Consider the following 18,048-nt stretch of genomic DNA (forward strand, 5'->3'; position numbering starts at 1 on the left):
ACCCTTATGCAGGGAACGCACCCTCAAGCAGGGTGGCAACGCCAGCCAAAATTCGAGTTTGACGCTTTCAAAAATGACATCCTGAAACATTTGCTGCTTGGAAGAGAAGTGAAAAGGAACTAAAAGTCGGGTAGTGTTAGTCTAAGGAAATGTTTACCAAACAGAGCCTGGCCCTCCAGCTGGCGGAGGGGCAGCTGACCAAGCTGACTAGCGAATCGGAGGAGATCCGTATGCGCGCGCTCGACCAGATTGAGACAAGATTCATCAGGTGCCTGCAACTGGGCGAGCCGATACAGTTCAAGCCGGTGCTGCTGCTGAAACAGCTCATCCGCTGGTTCGGGTACACACCACCGCTGGTGCCCGACCGTGTGCTGGCCATGATTATGGAGCTCCTTCGATCCGAGTACGCCGAGGCGGTGATTCGCAAGATTCCCTACGAGCGCTTCAAGGCCGAGCTGGAGAAGGTCCGTCGCGTGCTACACAAGCAGGAGTCCAAGCGGATCAGCGAATTGCTGGATGATATAAACTTGCTGCTTCTCGAGAAGTACAAAATAGACCGGGTGACGCCAAGCGTCTCCAGCCTTAGTTCAAATGGCATTCCCAGTCAGGAAACTGAATCCGCAGACAGCAGTTCGAATCATATTTACGACAATCTCAAACCGGAGGATTACGAGCCCGCCTGGTCTTATCCGTGCTTGGACGATGTGGCCACCATGAAGAACATGATTGATATGCCACGAAATGGCGTTGAGTTGCAGTTGCAGCTCACCGAACTGATCATCCGCATGGGCGACTACCCAATCGAGTACTTTCTGCAGCCACCGTTCGTATTCTTGCATCTGGTTCAGTTGCAAACGAGGAAAGACGGCAGCTTGCTACATGTGAACCGGGCACTAATTGCCTGTCTGCGGCTGCTGCAGCATCGCGTCTTGTTGCGCCGAAACACTCTGAGCTACGCAGCCAGCTTCGAGCCTCCGTCGCGCCCCAAGCAACTGAAGGTGGGGAGCGCCTTGGTAATTCTGCTAGACAATTGCATGGCGCTAATTCGTCCGTTGCTGTTGAGCTGCACAGCCGACAACTGGCACATTATGGAGCTGATCGTGGAAATTGTGCGGACCTATGATGTTCTCAGCTCAAAAATTCCTCTAGTGAGCATTACGCTCATCTCGGACGTGGTCAATAGGCTGCTGGCGTACTGTAACAGTGTAGAAGGGAGTAGCATGACCCAGCTGATGGACTCGCTCAGGATTCCCCGCCTGCAATCGCTGATCCTTAACGGCGTGCTGCACGATATGGTGGCCCTAAATATAAACTATGACAAAAACATAGATCGGCGTCAAGCCAAAGCACTCATCCAACCCATAATTTTGGACAGCGCTTACGTGTCTTGCATACCCGAGCGCATGGAGGCGCTAAACAGTCTAATATCGTCTTTGGATTCTGGACCATCACCTGACGATCAGTTGATCAAGCTGAAGCGGGCCTACAGCGTGGCCCTAAATCAATTACAACCGAACACGGAACTGACTGGGTCGGAGCTAATCAAGAAGCACAGACAGGTGTGCCATGTGATCGTCCAACTGCGCAGCGAGACATTGGTAAAGCAGCTCTTCGAAGCTGTTGTGCAGTGCATTCCATTCTACGCGGGCAATAAAACGCTAAGAAAGGAGGCGGATGAGCTGCTTTACACCCTCATTGATTTGCCTGATATCAAGCTCCGATCGCTTACATATCGTTTAATGATAAAATGCACCGTGGCCCACTTTCATTCCTTTATGAACAAGACAGTCTATATGACGGGCTGCAGCAATGTGGATCTGGTTCGTCAGCATATCTTAGGCGTGCCGCTAACTCCTCTGATGTTACGCAGAATGATAACTCAGAGTTCGGAAGCAAGTACTTCGGAACGTATGCGGCAGTGGTGCCTCGACTATCCTATAATGATTATGAAGCTAAACGCTATGCTAGCTCCGCAGGACTTCAACGTTGTTTTCCCGTTGCTACTTCCCGTGCTGCCTCTGCTGGTCTGCAGATCGGTTACCGACAAGATATTGCACAACGTCATATGGGACGTGTTAGAGCCGGACTCCAGCCGTTTGGAACCGCAAATGATGCTACGCGGGTACGTTTACTTCATGTTCCATCCGAATGGCGAGATTAGGAGCGAGGCCACCACTACAATCGCTTACGTGCTGCAATGTCAGGATCAAACGAATAGATATATGTCCACCGCAAGCAACGTACCGGTTGAGCAGATCACCAACGATCTCTGCATTATTCAACCAGCAGTCTGTTATAGAAGCATTTTCATCGAATGCTCTGATGAGCGGTTTCAAGGTCAGCGCAGCTTGGACGCCCTGTTCCGTTTACTCCAGACCAAGGACATAAAGTCGAATATCCGAAAGTCAACAATGACTCAATTAAATGTCTTGCTTCGAAACTGGAGAGCTTGTGAGGAATTCTCCACAAAGGAGGACGGATATCGACTGATTATGGAGTCGCTGCACAACGCTCTGAAAAAGGGGAGCGATACTGATATTCTGTTGCCCACTGTGAGTATCCTGATGAAGCTTCTGTTCCATGACGCTGAGTTTCGATTAGAAATCGCGAACACATTCGGGGTGTACATTTTACTGCTGAGGGCTTTATACTTGTTCCCCCACAAGGCACAGTTGCGCCAGGATGTCAGTGTATGCCTGTTCCAAATGCTGTTTCAGAATTGTATCACCTCCACTGAAGACAAACTGGTGCTGAATGCGAATATGGAACCCATGATTCTGCCTGTAAACTATGAAATTGAACTTAAAGTCAAACCCACTGCCGCTACGGAAGGAATGGAATTGCAACTAAATCTGGAGGAGACGCATTTCGGGCTAGATAGGGCAAAAGCTGCACAGCATTGGCGACTGTATATGGCCCATCGCGTTTGCCAGGTTCCATCCAGCATTACCTTGGAGTCTATGAGCTCTTTGGACATAAGGGAGTCACTTAAGATAAAAATGGCCGATTTGGCATTAATAAGATCCTCCAACTTGAGTGAGCAGCTAGGTTACCAGTTTATTGCAGCCGAAAATTGCAGCAATCACGAGGATCTGCAAAAAACCGTGTCGGTCATTCAGCTATATCTCGTGGTTCTGCGAAACTCGATAAGTTCCACGGTGGCTGAGAACTTGTGGAAGTTAATAAATAAGTACATCCGCTTGGCGCCGGGCAACGAAGCGGATGAAGAGCTGTACAAGTCCATGCTGGATCTGTGCGTAACATGCATTCGCTTCAGCCAGCAGCAAGCTATGGACGGCCTGAGCTACGCTCTGGAAACGGATCATCATCACAGCTTCCACTTACTCCTGAACGATCGCCAAATTCCTCTGGATAAGCTGTTCATGATTTGCCAGTGCATGATGCAGCTTCTGTCCAACGAGCTCAATGATGATACGATGAACTGGTATGGCAAGATCTTTATGCAGCTAAGTACCTTGGCCAAGACGCACTTTGAATTGCGGCAGCTTCAGCACGTTCGCTGCATGCTTTGCATCATGCGTTTTGTAAGCGAGCGAAATCTGAAATTAAGTAAGCCTCAGTTGATGGTGAGTACAGGATCATCATCATTAAATATTGATTTCTTACCTTGAATTTTTGTCCGCAGAGCTACGCTCAGCATTTTATCCAGTTGTCCAGCAATTTGCGTACCTCAACTCAAACCGGATCCGAGTGGCAGCGGGACTGCCTGTACATTATCTGTCAGCTTCAGCTCCATGTAATATATCTGGAGCCAAAGGCGTCTATCAAGGACTGTATCCCAAAGGATGTCGGAGCTTCATATAAGGTCTTGCGCTATTTCCTAACACTTTGCGGGCACGGTGACAGTGAAGTGCGTGCATTGTCCTGGGTATCGTTGGCCAATTGGATAACCATCTGTGCCTCTCAGGTAGCAGAAATTCTGCCTTGCCTGGACTTTCTACCCGGCGGACTGCCTGCTTGCTGTTTAACCACTCTGATGGATACCCACGAAATGATGCTGGTCAGGGAGTTGGCCGGACGAGTATTTATCCTGCTGATGCCGACCATTGGTGCCGAAAGTAGCTTGGAATTGTTGCGGAATCATGACATGCTAAAGACCGCCTATAATGCGCTGAAATCAATTCACGACACTCCCTGGATGTTCGAGCAGATAGTTGGTGAGCGGCATTCGTGTGAAGTAATTAGCTGCTATGTTGCCATATGCTCCAAGATGGTGGCCATGAAGCCGGAGTGGTGTGCCACGCTGTGCGGGCACAGCTTTATGACTGGTCTCAGCGATGTGATGAAAGCACTCAAGTCGCAGGTGTCCTGTTCGATTCCGCTTGTGGAACTGTGTGCATCACAAATTTGTGAGTTGTACTCGATGTGCTACGCTAATAACTTTGAGTTCCTTCAGATGACGATTTGTCGAGATTCTGTATTCTTGCAGAATTATTTAACGCTGATCAACGATGTTGTGAGTTTGGAATGTCCCGAGTACATGGCGATTCCGCTATTTAAGATGTTTCACATATTCTGCATGGACACGAATTCGAACTCATTTCTCATCGACCAGATAAAGAATATGGCATCTCTATTCATTGATTTCTTCCAGTTTGGATTGCATGTGATGCTTATTAATTCGCCATTACAGCGCTTTACTCTGTCAGCATTATCACTGGTGTTCACCAAAGCTAAAGCTGCTGGGTATAATAGAAGCATGCTAAGTGAGTTGGAGCGGTTCGAATTGGCATACAGTGATATGCCTCCTGATAAAGAAGATATTGCTAAAGATGGCAAACAACATTTCGAGTCCAACAAGGAGCAAACTGTATCGCGATACATAGAAATTGACTTCTCGGACTATTCGGATGCTTTTAAGCAAACCCCAAACAATGCGATCCAGGCCACTAATGCGGCTATCATAATTTTCCATCGCTTGGATCAGCTCTTTGACTGTTACTATCTACCCAAGACCTCAAACTTTTTGGAACATCCTGTAGTGGGCCATGTGCAGGTTTGTGAAGCACTCGGCGGACTGCTTAAGGTATCATCCTGGGCCGTGAAAGCAGCCGGACAAACGAAGCTGCTTGCCAAAGTGGTTCACATTCTGGACGATTTTCTCAATGACGAAAAAATCGGAAACGCCGCCGTCTATGTGAAGCGAGTGGGACCTCACAAGGCGCACAGTATCATAGGCAATCTCTTGGTACTGATTAACATGCTTTCCCAATGGCATAGTTCGCCCACTTCTGATATCATCCAGACCAGTATGGCTACGAGTATCGCCAAAATCCTCATCCGCATTTGGCCTTGGTTATCGCACTCGTATCAGTTAAAGAAGGATACCGTCCAGCTGATTATGTTCCTTACGGAGCACTCATTCGAAATGTGTAAACAGATCTCGCTCCTTCAGTCGGGACATGCCCAATCCCTGCTACACCTAATGGCTCGCGTCGCTGACTTCGAGACCACCAAGAAGGAGATTCCAAACAAAGAGCCATCTCTGAATATGGTGCCCGCACTAAGGGTTATGGTAAATTGCTGTTGCTGCGTCGAGGGTCGACAGAGTTTGTCCAAAATGAATTTGCTGGATATGTTTGACACAATCCTTCCTGCTAACCCAGGCCCAGCACATCCCAAAGTGCGACCACCTGTACTGATTGCATGGCTCGGATTCTGGGAGGTATTTTCCCGGTACGACGTAGGAGGCAAGGCTTGCCATCTTCAATCTCTTATAAACACCATTCGGCGTAGTCCTCCATTGAGTCGCAAGCGGATCCTGTGCCTTCGTATACTCCGCAACATGTGCTTCTTCAATGGTAATCGCCCCCGGCTCGTGGAGCTGGCAGACTTTATTAACTTGCTGCGTGATATTTTGGAACAGAAAGTCCAAAAAGCACCCACATCCGAGAAAAACGCGCTGCACTCCTTCGAGGAGCACCGCCTGGCTGTCCTAATGCTGTGGAAACTCTTCGGCTTCGGTGCCAAATACAAGGGCATGCTGCGGGGCACCAAGCTGTTCAAACTGCTGATTGGCCTTCGGGTGGAGATGTCGGTGGTCTTCTCGGAAACAGTGAATAAGTACACAGGCGTTCACTACGCAAGGGATCTCGCCAATTTGCTGGAAAAACTGATGGAGTCGATGCGACAATAATCGCAGACCACGGACTCACACTGATCAAGTACAAATCGATAGGATAGATATAACAGAGTCGTTTTTTTGTATAATGTGTAATTTTTGCAATGGACTTTTGTAATTAGACTGTGAAGCGAGATATGTAACTTTTTTATATAAAAATGTACAACCGTTTAATTTTGTTGTAAGAAGAAGCCTGAAGGCATTTTAAGTTTGCACAATGTTCTTAACTAATGGAAATAAACATCTGAACCCCATAACTGATTACTTTGTCATTGAACTACCCTAATATGGAGCTTATTGGGCATTTTGTGGTCTCAATAAGATGTGGCACTGAAGAAGCCCAAGACGACAATGTATGCAGCAACCGCATATGGACATAAAGATAAGATTTTCGATGGAGTGAGATTGGCAGTAGTAGTGACTGGGTGAGCAGAACAAGCGTGCCAAAAACAATGTTTTCAATCTAGTTTAAAGTGAGTATAGAGTATAAAGATAGCAGTCCATAAATCTTGCCATTTAGATACCAAAACCGGCAAAACCAACTGGGAAGCAACTGGAAAGTATCCGTCGCGTTTGTCACATTCTCGTTAGCATCGAACGCTATATGGCGTGCATAAAGCAATTTATCTTTATGGGATTCAAAGTGCGAATCACTGCTGATAATATCCGTCCACCTTCAACTTTCGGTGCCCCAAGTCAATGGCACTTTCAGTTCAGTCCCGACTGGCCAAAGGAACTGTTCGACTTCCGCGACCGATCAGAAACTACAATTTGTCGACATGAAGTCGAGGGAGAAAAATGTGAATTTTGATTTAAGAAATCAATTTGTGGTAATTAACCCATTAATCGACTTTACAGGGGTCTGCGGCTGGTAACTCGGACGTGGCGCTGGTCAATGTTTTATCGCAGCAAAAGCTGAGGAGGCACAGATTACCCTGGTACTACGCACCATCCTTTCTCCTCCTATGGGTGGCTCTATTCTACGCAGTGGTATATCCTTTGTACCATCGCCTGCCGGATAGCGTCCTTATATCGCATGAATCGAGTAAGCCTGGACAATTTGTGGCGGAGAGAGCGCAGAGGCTGCTCTACAAATACGACAGGATCGGACCCAAAGTGGTGGGCAGTGTGGCGAATGAGGTGACAACGGTGGCCTTTCTCGAGGAGGAGGTGGAGAACATCCGGGCGGCAATGCGCAGTGATCTCTACGAGCTGGAGCTGGATGTCCAACATCCCTCGGGCGCCTACATGCATTGGCAGATGGTGAACATGTACCAGGGCGTCACGAATGTGGTTGTTAAGATAAGTAGCCGGAGCTCCAATAGTTCATCCTACCTGCTGGTCAACAGTCACTTCGATTCCAAGCCCAGCAGCCCTGGTGGGTTACAACACATCCTGCTCTTTTTATAAGGGAAATAATAGAACCTGCTTCTAGGTTCCGGCGACGATGGCACCATGGTTGTCGTCATGCTGGAAGTCCTTCGCCAGGTGGCCATATCGGACACCCCATTCGAGCATCCCATTGTGTTTCTGTTCAACGGAGCTGAGGAAAATCCTTTGGAGGCATCGCACGGCTTTATCACCCAACATAAATGGGCGGAAAACTGCAAGTGAGTGGGTTGTGTTTGGAATTTGGCAGTTACAACTTGAAGGATAATTCTGCAGGGCTCTAATAAATCTGGAAGTGGCAGGCAGCGGAGGTCGTGACCTGTTGTTCCAGAGTGGACCGAACAATCCCTGGCTGATCAAGGTATTTACCATATGCAACCATGACTCATTGCTGGGAAAACTTTTTGCCATGCTCACGGTTATCAGCCGTTTATACATATACATTCAAAATCATATTTGTTTATCGAATTTCGAGTGGTTATTAGCGGCAATCGCTGATGGCGGGATGAAATTGCCTTTGAAGAAAGCGGCATTTATTGATAATCGGATATTTATTTCATTTACTACCCGTAGTACTATTACCAGAATGCTAAACATCCATTTGCCACCACAATGGCCGAGGAAATATTTCAGTCTGGCATTTTGCCATCCGATACGGATTTCCGTATCTTTCGCGACTACGGACAACTGCCGGGTGAGTTGGTCACGCGAATGCTTCATTCGCTTGTGTACTGAACACGTTTTTCCCAAAGGTCTGGACATGGCGCAAATCAGCAATGGCTATGTATACCATACCATTTTTGATAATGTTCAGGCGGTGCCCATTGATTCCCTACAAAGTTCTGGAGAAAATGCCTTATCTTTGGTTCGGGCTTTTGCCGATGCCCCCGAAATGCGGAATCCAGAGGTGAGTCATTAGTGGTTTTGGGGAAACCCAACTCATTATACATTGTGATTTTTATTTGACAGGATCACAGCGAAGGACACGCTGTTTTCTTTGACTATCTGGGCCTATTCTTTGTGTACTACACGGAAACCACTGGCATAGTCCTTAACTGCTGCATCGCCGTTGCCAGTTTGGTTCTGGTGGTCTGCTCCCTTTTGAGGATGGGTCGCGAATCGGATGTCTCCATGGGCCGAGTGTCCATATGGTTCGCCATAATCCTCGGCCTTCATGTGCTGGGAATGATCCTTAGTCTCGGGCTGCCGCTGTTGATGGCAGTTTTGTTCGATGCCGGAGACCGTTCCATGACGTACTTCAGCAACAATTGGCTGGTCATTGGGCTGTTCATCGTTCCAGCAATTATTGGCCAGATTCTGCCCTTGACTCTCTACTACACACTAAAACCGAATGTGAGTGGCCTGCACTTTCAATATTCTATATATGTTAACTTTTAGGACTTGCTTTGCAGGACGAAATCAGTCATCCCAATCATATACACATGAGCCTTCATGCGCACTGCGTGCTGCTGTCCTTGATAGCCATTATCCTCACTGCTATAAGTCTAAGGACTCCGTATCTGTGCATGATGTCCTTGCTGTTTTATGGAGGAGCACTGTTGATTAATCTACTCAGCACTCTGCACGATCGAGGTAACTCATGGCAATTCGAATCCACCACTTAGATTGGTAACTTGGATATACTTGCAGGATACTATTGGGTGCTGTTGGTGCAAGTCCTGCAACTAGTGCCCTTCCTGTACTTCTGCTACCTGTTCTACACTTTTCTCCTGGTCTTCTTTCCCATGCTGGGACGTTTTGGACACGGCACCAATCCTGATCTACTGATCGCCCTGATCTGCGCGGTTGGAACTTTCTTTGCACTGGGATTTGTGGTAAGGAATGAGACTTAAGATGAAAATACATCTAATTCACGGTGGTTACCCAGGCTCCTCTGATAAACATATTCCGCTGGCCCAAATTGGCACTGCTCGGATTGGGAGTGGTCACGTTTATATTCAGCATGATAGCGGTTTCCGAGGTGGGCTTTCCATATCGGGCCAAGACCAGCGTGATGAGAATTCACTTCCTGGTACGTATACTTCATTGCAAACTAGGTGCATTCCCCATAAAACACTTGTAATCCTTCAGCACGTTCGGCGCATTTTCTATGAGTACGATGGCTCCGTGAGTCTCAGTGATTCCGGCTACTACTTCGACTTCCAGGATCGTCGTCTCTATTACCCACTGGAGAACACCTCTGTAAATCTAACTGGCTTGGCTAGCACCTCCTCCGGGTGCGATGAGTACCTGATGTGCGGAGTTCCCTGCTTCAATCACCGTTGGTGTAAGACCCGCACCAAGAGCCATTGGTTGCCTCGGGAGCAGGAGGTGGCCATTCCAGGTGCGACTTCCCTAAAGCTTCTCAGCAAAGCAGTCTTGGACACCGGAAAGGTCGCCAGGTTTGAGTTCGAGATCTCGGGGCCACCGCACATGAGTCTGTATATTCAACCTCTGGATGGGGTTGAAGTGGAGGATTGGTCGTTCATTCGGAACATGCTGGATGAACCCGACACCTACTCACCGCCATATCAAATATTCTTTGCCTACGGCTCGGATAATTCCCCCTTAAAGTTTCATATTGACTTTGCAGTAAGTTTAAGAACTTTCTATAAACCTTAAATTGCTACAATGACGCTCTTCTTCATAGAAATCTTCAGGTGACTTCAGTACTCCAACTTTCCAGCTAGGATTTGCTGCCAGTTTTGTAAGCTACGATTATGATCGAGATGCTGCCGGATTGAAGTTCATATCCGATTTTCCCGACTTTGCTCACGTTATGGAATGGCCGACGCTGTATGAAAGTTATATATTCTAAGTTGCTGGAATTATGGCACATCTCGCTACCTTTTGTTATTAAGAACCTCTGTTAAGAGCCTCTGTTAGCTTAAGAACGTACATTTAAGTATTATAATTAAACGGAATGATTTGGGAAATGGAACTTCCCCTGTTACCATACAAACTTAGTAATCAAACGCTAACGTTTAGTCGCGTGTGTAGATTGTGCGATTATTTCTGGTGGCGTTGATCCAAATCAACAAGCAAACTTTCAACTATGGGTAATCTAAACATCTAAATCATAGAATGATTGGTTTTCCATGCATTTTGTTGTTGGCTTCCTATCACGCCGCTCTGTGGGCTATCTTAAAGAACTGAAGAGCATAACAATCGAGTGGACTAGAAGCATTCAGTAGCTAGTCTGCTGGGCATCGACACAGTTCTCTTTTCCCGCGGAATCGAGCTGGAAATATGGAAGTGCTGGCTGACGGCGATAAAGCGAGTACATATAAGTAAACATTTTCCAATGTAATTTTATCACACATTTACTCAACCAGGAAGGCTTTTCGGACACCGTTCTGTACCATGTCTTGTCGAAGGAAAGGCAGTTGAAGCGAAGGCTTCCCTGGTACTATGCACCCTCCTTTCTGCTCCTGTGGGTGGCGCTATTCTATGCCATCGTACTTCCGCTCTTCTACCGGCTGCCAGATCGAGTAACCATGGCCGACGAGCCACTTAAGCCCGGCCAATTTGTGGCCGAGAGAGCGCAGAAGATACTCTACGAACTGGATCGTATCGGACCCAAAGTGGTTGGGAGCACAGCGAATGAGGTGACGACGGTTGCATTTCTCTTAAACGAGGTGGAAAAGATTAGGAGCGAAATGCGCGGAGACCTCTTTCACTTGGAGGTGGACGTCCAGCAGCCGACGGGTTCCTATGTTGTGGGAACTATGACCAGCATTTATCAGGGCATTCAGAATGTGGTCGTCAAGTTGAGCAATGCGAATTCGAATAGCTCATCCTTTCTGCTAATCAACAGTCACTTCGACACGAAGCCAGGAAGTCCAGGTGGGTTAACTCAACTAATCTTCGAATATATGATCTTCTAATTAGTAGCTATTTGCAGGTGCTGGAGATGATGGCACAATGGTTGTAGTTATGTTGGAGGTTCTGCGTCAAATGTCCATTTCCGAGAGCGGGTTTATGCATCCAATAGTATTTTTGTTCAATGGCGCGGAGGAGAATCCTCTACAGGCGTCCCATGGCTTCATCACCCAGCATAAGTGGGCACCTAATTGCAAGTAAGTTTAAGATCAGAGATCAAAGAACTTTCTAAACTATTACCCAAAGGGCAGTTATCAATTTGGAAGTTGGTGGCAACGGCGGTCGAGATATTCTATTCCAGAGTGGTCCAAATAATCCCTGGCTAGTAAAGGTACTTAATAGATATAAACATATAATTTGCACTAATATGTGGTTTATTTTAGTATTATAAACAGCACTCGAAACATCCGTTTGCCTCTACATTGGCTGAAGAGATCTTTCAGTTTGGAATACTGCCCTCTGATACAGATTTCCGAATATTTCGAGATTACGGAAACATTCCCGGTAATCCATTTGGCATCTACTAAAAAATTCATGTACTAATTAACTACTTTTAAAGGACTTGATATAGCGCAGTTTAGCAACGGATACGTTTATCATACGGCTTTCGATAGCTTCGACGTTGTTCCAGGACGTGCTGTTCAGAATACCGGAGAAAACATTCTATCTCTCGTTCGAGCTTTATCCAATGCCAGTGAATTATATAACACGAAGGTGCGTATATTTAAAAAATATTTTGAAACTACTGTTTAATCTATAAACATTACAGGAGCACAGTACAGGACATGCTGTCTTCTTTGATTTTCTGGGACTCTTCTTTGTGACCTATACGGAAAAGACTGGCATAATCCTAAACTATTGCTTTGCTGTGGCAAGTGTTCTTCTCGTTGGCTGTTCCCTGTGGAAGATGTCCTGTGTGTCGGAGGTTTCAGCAGGAAGGATTTCAATTCTCTTTGCCAGTCATTTGGGATTGCATCTGGCGGGCTGTCTTCTGTGCATTGGTTTACCCTTATTAATGTCGGTTTTATACGATGTCAGCGATCGAACAATGACTTATTATAGTAACAACTGGTTGGTGATTGGTCTTTACATATGTCCTGCGATCATTGGATTGGTGCTGCCCTCCTCACTTTACCACTCATTCAAGTCAGATGTAAGTGGAATATATAGGAACATATAGTACTCTACTTTACATTTATTTCAGGACAAAATAAGCCATCCGTACCAGATGTACGTGGGTTTACATGCCCATTGCGTTGTCCTGTCTCTACTGACCATTGCTCTGACTGCCATTGGTCTGCGGATTCCTTATATGTGTATGATTTCTTTGTTTTTTTACATCGTCTCTCTATTAATTAATTTATTAACAACCCTGCATGATCGCGGTAAGTAGAATATGTTGTTTAGATGTAGCTAACTAAGATGTACCTAATGTTTTCATAATTCATATAGGATACTACTGGGTATTAACCGTGCAGATCAGTCAGCTGTTTCAATACGTGTACTTTTGCTACCTTTTCTACATATTCCTGGTGATATTCTTTCCGGCGATGGGACGAAATCGAGACTCTGCTAATCCCGACATGCTGATTGCACTGATCTGTGCTGTGGGCACTTTCTTCGCCCTGGGCTTTGTGGTAATATTAAGCTGGATCTTACATATATCAGTTGATTAATCATACTTAGTAGGTGCCCCTGATAAACATGTTCCGGTGGTCACCCTATTTATTGATTGGCCTTGGTGTGGTAACCTTTATATTCAGCATGATCTCGATTACGGAGGTGGGCTTCCCCTATCGACCCAAAACCAGTGTGATGCGTGTAAATTTTCTGGTAAGTATTTTTAGATCATTTTAAAAACATTATTTTACTTAACTTAAACTCAAAGCAAACACGTCGAATGTTCTACGAATACGATGGTAGCCTTAGCGTCAACGATTCGGGCTACTACTTTGACTACCAGGACAGACGAGCTCTCCGCCCGCTCAAGGATTACGCCGTAAACCTGACCGGACTAACATCAGTGGATGGATACTGCGATAAGTACGTTATGTGTGGAATACCTTGCTTTTGGAGCAGCTGGTGTAGGGGGATCTCCAGTGCTGCTTGGCTACCTCGCGAAGAGGAGGTGGCTGTGCCCGGAAACCTGGAACTGAACCTTCTCAATAAAACACTCTCGAAATCGGGAAATTCTGCGAGATTCGAGTTTGAACTGGCTGGTCCACCGCACATGGGCCTGTATATACGACCGCTGGATGGAGTAGCTGTGGAGGATTGGTCCTTTATACGGACAATGCTGGACAAGCCGGATAAATACTCACCGCCCTATCAAATATACTTCTCTTACGGCGTGGATAGCTCCCCATTCAAATTCCACATCGACTTCGTGGTGAGTTGCAGTTAAGAAGATTATGAAAAGTATATACCGATTATCTAACTTTCAGAAATCCGATGGACAATTGAATGGACCGATTTTCGAGCTGGGCGTTGTTGGCCATTACGTAAGCCAGGATTTCGAGAGGGATGAGACTACTCTTCGATTCATAGCTGATTTGCCGGACTTTGTTTACACCATGGAATGGCCATCTCTGTTTATGCGATACATCTTCTAGGACCACTTCCTGTGGATCATTCAGTTTGCATCCATTATATTCGCGGGAATTCCAAGTGCTTTGATAGTGCACTCGATAAGCCAGCGGCTGATAGAAAAATAAATATTAATCTCTGAAACCCCATCAAGCGTCACCTTAATCTGCCAGACATCGGTGAATGAATAAGCTTTAATTTGCAGCTGCCCCTCGCGTGCGTCGGAATCGCCACTTATGTATATTTATATTAAGTCATAAACCCGTCCAATTTAGATACCATGGCCATGGCCATGGTTCAGTTCGGTTCTGTCCCATCCGCCCTGGTGCGCCTTAAGACAAAACAGTTTCCCCCCGGGTATCAGGGTACCGGGGTATCAAGCGGCACACGGCTTTATCTTTATGGTCTCTAGTACGGCGGAAGGCTTCGAGTCGATATGCTCGGGGTGCAGACGTTCAGTTATGCGTTGATCGGGCATCGGAAGGGTTTGACTTGGCTCCCGCTATCCCACAATCTTACCATGGAGGAAAAGACTGATAAAGTGAGTTTTGATTTAGTCGAATAATGTGGGGGAAGGGATTAACAGTGCTTGCGTACTTATCAGGAGAATCCCATCGACACCGAACTAGTCGAATCCCTTTCGCTGCGAAAAGGATACGCTCGCCGGCCGCGATTGTCCTGGTACTATGCACCCTCCTTCCTGCTCCTCTGGCTGGCGCTCTTTTACGCCATCGTGATCCCGCTCTACTACAGACTTCCGGACAGGGTGACCATATCCGAGGAGGCACACAGGCCAGGAGAATTTGTGGCAGAGCGGGCACAGCAATATCTGTACACATACGACCGCATTGGACCCAAAGTAACTGGCAGCTATGCAAACGAGGTGACCACGGTTGAGTTCCTGGTAAACGAAACGGAAAAGATTCGTGCAGAGATGCGTAGTGACCTCTACGACCTCGAATTGGACGTTCAGTCACCAACGGGTGGATACGTTTTCAACGACATGGTTAACATGTACCAGGGTATTCACAATGTGATCGTCAAGCTGAGTTCCAAGAGCTCCCAGAGTGAATCATACCTGTTGCTCAACAGCCATTTCGACTCAAAGCCAGGAAGCCCAGGTAAGTTATACCATCTTGCCAATTTGAAGACCAGGTTCTGATCGAGGTCCTTAGGCTCCGGTGATGATGGCACAATGGTTGTGGTCATGATGGAGGTCCTTCGCCAAATGTCGATATCGCCGATCCCCTTCGAGCATCCAATTGTCTTCCTGTTCAACGGAGCTGAGGAGAATCCTCTCCAGGCTTCCCATGGCTTTATTACGCAACACAAGTGGGCGGAAAAGTGCAAGTAAGTCGAAAAAGCGGAGTTTTTGATCTTTTTGTTTTCAACCATAACTTAATTTAGGGCCTTTATCAACCTCGAAGTGGGCGGAAGCGGAGGACGTGACTTGTTATTCCAAAGCGGTCCGAATAATCCTTGGCTAATGAAGGTGAGTGCTATAATTTCTTAGGAAAAAGTAGCTTATGGCTACCCCATATACCCTGTATACTTTATGGTCGAATTTATGGTCATTTATTTTACGGCCGATATATACTAAACCGACATTTTATAGTACTACAGGCAACACGCGAAGCACCCGTTCGCAACCACAATGGCGGAGGAGATCTTTCAGAGTGGGGTTTTGCCCTCTGATTCAGACTTTCGAATTTTCCGAGATTATGGTAACATAGCTGGTGAGTAGATGAGTCACACATTCCGTATGGGGGCATTGATAACCATGTGGCATTTCGAAGGTCTGGACATTGCCCAAATCGAGAACGGGTACGTTTACCACACAGCCTTTGATACCTATGAGAATGTTCCTGGTCGATCCATTCAGAACTCCGGAAACAATGTCCTTGCTCTGGTGCGTGCCTACAGCAATGCCAGTGAGTTGTATAACACAGAGGTGAGTCCATACATTTAATAATACGCGAATGGTAGTCTTATGTAAGGATTTTGTAGAGTGATGATAGCCATGCCGTCTTCTTTGACTTCCTCGGACTCTTCTTCGTTTACTACACGGAGACCACGGGCATTGTTGTAAACTGTGTGATTGGAGTGCTAAGTCTGGTTTTGGTTGGCTGCTCTCTCTGGAGAATGTCCCGTCAGTCGGAGGAGGCTTCTCTTCCTCAGATTTCGATTTGGTTTCTCAGCATACTGGGACTGCACGTGGTGGGCTTTCTTCTGTGCATTTGCCTGCCTCTTCTGATGGCAGTTCTATTCGATGCTGGAGATCGATCTCTGACCTACTTCACCAGCAATTGGTTGGTGTTTGGCCTCTACGTGTGCCCTGCTATCATCGGGCTAGTACTCCCATTGACCCTCTACTATACCCTGCTGCCCAATGTAAGCCTTTTCCTTTTTAAAACCATCCGAAGTACTTGATTTATCCTTTAATTAATTTGCAGGAAAAACTTAGCCACGCTTACCAGCTGCAGCTCAGTTTGCACGCTCACCTGGTTGTCCAGGCCCTGCTGGCCCTCATCCTGACCGCCATGGGTCTGCGTTCCCAGTACCTGTGCCTCATTTCCATGATCTTCTATGGAGGGGCTCTCCTGATTAACCTATTAAGCACGCTGCACGATCGTGGTAAGTTATAGTATAGCGATTAATCTAAGTGATTTTGTGACTTTGATTTATAATCCAGGCTACTATTGGGTGCCGATTGTGATGTTTCTGCAAGTGCTACCGTTCTCCTACTTCTGCTACTTGTTCTACATGTTCCTCGTGATCTTCATTCCGGTGCTAGGCAGGAATGGCTATAGTACAAATCCAGACCTTATCGTTGGTCTACTGTGCGGCGTTTGCGTCTTCTTTGCTCTGGGATTTGCGGTTAGTTTCGGCTAAGATATTTAGTTTTTTATCAGAACTTATAACTTTAATCTCACAGGCTCAACTTATTAATATGTTCCGGTGGCCAAAGCTCATACTTCTCGGATTGGGAGTAATGACCTTTATCTTTTGCATGATAGCTGTCTCAGAAGTGGGATTCCCCTACCGAGCCAAGACGAATGTGATGCGAGCCAACTGCTTGGTAAGTTGTCATTCCATAACGATTGGTCCATATCTTATGGATTATCATTTACAGCACACTCGTCGCATTTTCTACGAGCACGATGGTTCTGTGAGTCGCAGTGATTCCGGTTACTACTTCAACTACCAGGATAGGCGGGCATTCGCCCCCCTCGAGGACTCTGCACTTGACCTGACCGGATTGGAGCCGGTGGCCAATCACTGTGATGATTACGTGATGTGCGGCATTCCGTGCTTCTACTACAGCTGGTGCAAGTGGCGCCAGTGGGATGGATGGCTGCCCCGCGAATCGGAGGTGGTTTTACCCGGTGAACTTACACTGGACTTCCTGGGATATACGGTGCTGGAGTCCGGAACAGTCGCTCGTTACGAATTCGACTTGGCCGGTCCGCCCCACATGAATTTGTTTATCCAGCCGGTGGGATCCGCCAAGGTCGACAACTGGTCATTTGTCAGGAAAATGCTGGACGAACCCGAGGAGTTCCAGCCGCCGTACCAGATCTTCCACTCGTATGGAACCGATAATACCTCTTTGAAGTTCTTCATTGATATGGAGAAACCTGATGGTATATTCGAGACTCCCACATTGGAACTCGCAGCTGTGGGACACTGGGTCAGCTTCGAGTACGAAAGGGATGCAGAGGCTAAAGATTTTGTGGCTGCCTTTCCGGACTTTGTCCACGTCATGGAATGGCCATCTATATTTAAGCGATATATTTTTTAGGCATTATATAGCAGTAGGATTCCATTTACAATTGTACAACATACTCCATCCATCACCTCCCAAACGGAACCATTAGGTGAAAATTGTTAAATATTTCGGATATGAGAATGTTATGTTCTATTAATGAGTTTGAGAATCCCATAATCGCAGAGAATCCCATAAACGCAAAGAATCCCATAAACCCAGAGAATCCCAAAAACGCAGAGAATCCCATAAATGTAAAAAAATGTATTTAACTTTAAGCGGT

General features: G+C 46.6%; 4 protein-coding genes across 4 annotated transcripts; all 4 read left to right on the plus strand.

The window, feature by feature from the left end:
* The first annotated feature begins 19 nt into the window (after window positions 1–19).
* Window positions 20–6,399, plus strand: LOC6734130. The gene is made up of 2 exons (XM_016167888.3): window positions 20–3,587; window positions 3,647–6,399. The coding sequence occupies exons 1-2, from the start codon at window positions 150–152 to the stop codon at window positions 6,155–6,157; spliced, it is 5,949 nt and encodes a 1,982-aa protein (XP_016027144.1). The 5' UTR covers window positions 20–149; the 3' UTR covers window positions 6,158–6,399.
* A 436-nt stretch (window positions 6,400–6,835) lies between these two features.
* Window positions 6,836–10,495, plus strand: LOC6734131 (endoplasmic reticulum metallopeptidase 1). The gene is made up of 12 exons (XM_002081124.4): window positions 6,836–6,942; window positions 7,001–7,520; window positions 7,578–7,752; window positions 7,808–7,892; window positions 8,105–8,225; window positions 8,284–8,438; window positions 8,501–8,884; window positions 8,944–9,124; window positions 9,182–9,366; window positions 9,420–9,563; window positions 9,623–10,123; window positions 10,182–10,495. The coding sequence occupies exons 1-12, from the start codon at window positions 6,922–6,924 to the stop codon at window positions 10,347–10,349; spliced, it is 2,640 nt and encodes an 879-aa protein (XP_002081160.1). The 5' UTR covers window positions 6,836–6,921; the 3' UTR covers window positions 10,350–10,495.
* Window positions 10,496–10,709: 214 nt separating this feature from the next.
* On the plus strand, window positions 10,710–14,148 carry LOC6734132 (endoplasmic reticulum metallopeptidase 1). The gene is made up of 12 exons (XM_016167889.3): window positions 10,710–10,807; window positions 10,867–11,377; window positions 11,436–11,610; window positions 11,660–11,744; window positions 11,797–11,917; window positions 11,973–12,127; window positions 12,183–12,566; window positions 12,618–12,798; window positions 12,866–13,050; window positions 13,103–13,246; window positions 13,302–13,802; window positions 13,858–14,148. Exons 1-12 carry the CDS (start codon window positions 10,781–10,783, stop codon window positions 14,023–14,025), a joined length of 2,637 nt encoding a protein of 878 aa, XP_016027145.1. The 5' UTR covers window positions 10,710–10,780; the 3' UTR covers window positions 14,026–14,148.
* Window positions 14,149–14,435: 287 nt separating this feature from the next.
* Window positions 14,436–18,004, plus strand: LOC6734133 (endoplasmic reticulum metallopeptidase 1). Its single transcript, XM_002081126.4, has 11 exons — window positions 14,436–14,540; window positions 14,604–15,120; window positions 15,175–15,349; window positions 15,407–15,491; window positions 15,615–15,735; window positions 15,796–15,950; window positions 16,007–16,390; window positions 16,453–16,633; window positions 16,692–16,876; window positions 16,935–17,078; window positions 17,133–18,004. The coding sequence occupies exons 1-11, from the start codon at window positions 14,436–14,438 to the stop codon at window positions 17,799–17,801; spliced, it is 2,721 nt and encodes a 906-aa protein (XP_002081162.3). The 3' UTR covers window positions 17,802–18,004.
* The last annotated feature ends 44 nt before the right edge of the window (window positions 18,005–18,048 follow it).

Source organism: Drosophila simulans, chromosome 2R (genome assembly GCF_016746395.2).
Source record: "Drosophila simulans strain w501 chromosome 2R, Prin_Dsim_3.1, whole genome shotgun sequence".
Classification (NCBI taxonomy): Eukaryota; Metazoa; Arthropoda; class Insecta; order Diptera; family Drosophilidae; genus Drosophila; species Drosophila simulans.

Bases quoted from the DNA above. Each gene is read 5' to 3' on its own strand.
- LOC6734130 (XM_016167888.3), top strand. From the start codon at position 150: ATGTTTACCAAACAGAGCCTGGCCCTCCAGCTGGCGGAGGGGCAGCTG. The intron at 3,588-3,646 runs GTGAGTACAGGA...TTTTGTCCGCAG, and splicing joins TAAGTAAGCCTCAGTTGATG to AGCTACGCTCAGCATTTTAT.
- LOC6734131 (XM_002081124.4), top strand. From the start codon at position 6,922: ATGAAGTCGAGGGAGAAAAAT. The intron at 6,943-7,000 runs GTGAATTTTGAT...TCGACTTTACAG, and splicing joins TGAAGTCGAGGGAGAAAAAT to GGGTCTGCGGCTGGTAACTC. The intron at 8,439-8,500 runs GTGAGTCATTAG...TTTATTTGACAG, and splicing joins CCGAAATGCGGAATCCAGAG to GATCACAGCGAAGGACACGC.
- LOC6734132 (XM_016167889.3), top strand. From the start codon at position 10,781: ATGGAAGTGCTGGCTGACGGCGATAAA. The intron at 10,808-10,866 runs GCGAGTACATAT...TTACTCAACCAG, and splicing joins TGCTGGCTGACGGCGATAAA to GAAGGCTTTTCGGACACCGT. The intron at 11,918-11,972 runs GTAATCCATTTG...CTACTTTTAAAG, and splicing joins AGATTACGGAAACATTCCCG to GACTTGATATAGCGCAGTTT.
- LOC6734133 (XM_002081126.4), top strand. From the start codon at position 14,436: ATGCTCGGGGTGCAGACGTTCAGTTATGCGTTGATCGGGCATCGGAAG. The intron at 15,121-15,174 runs GTAAGTTATACC...CGAGGTCCTTAG, and splicing joins CTCAAAGCCAGGAAGCCCAG to GCTCCGGTGATGATGGCACA. The intron at 15,492-15,614 runs GTGAGTGCTATA...GACATTTTATAG, and splicing joins ATAATCCTTGGCTAATGAAG to TACTACAGGCAACACGCGAA.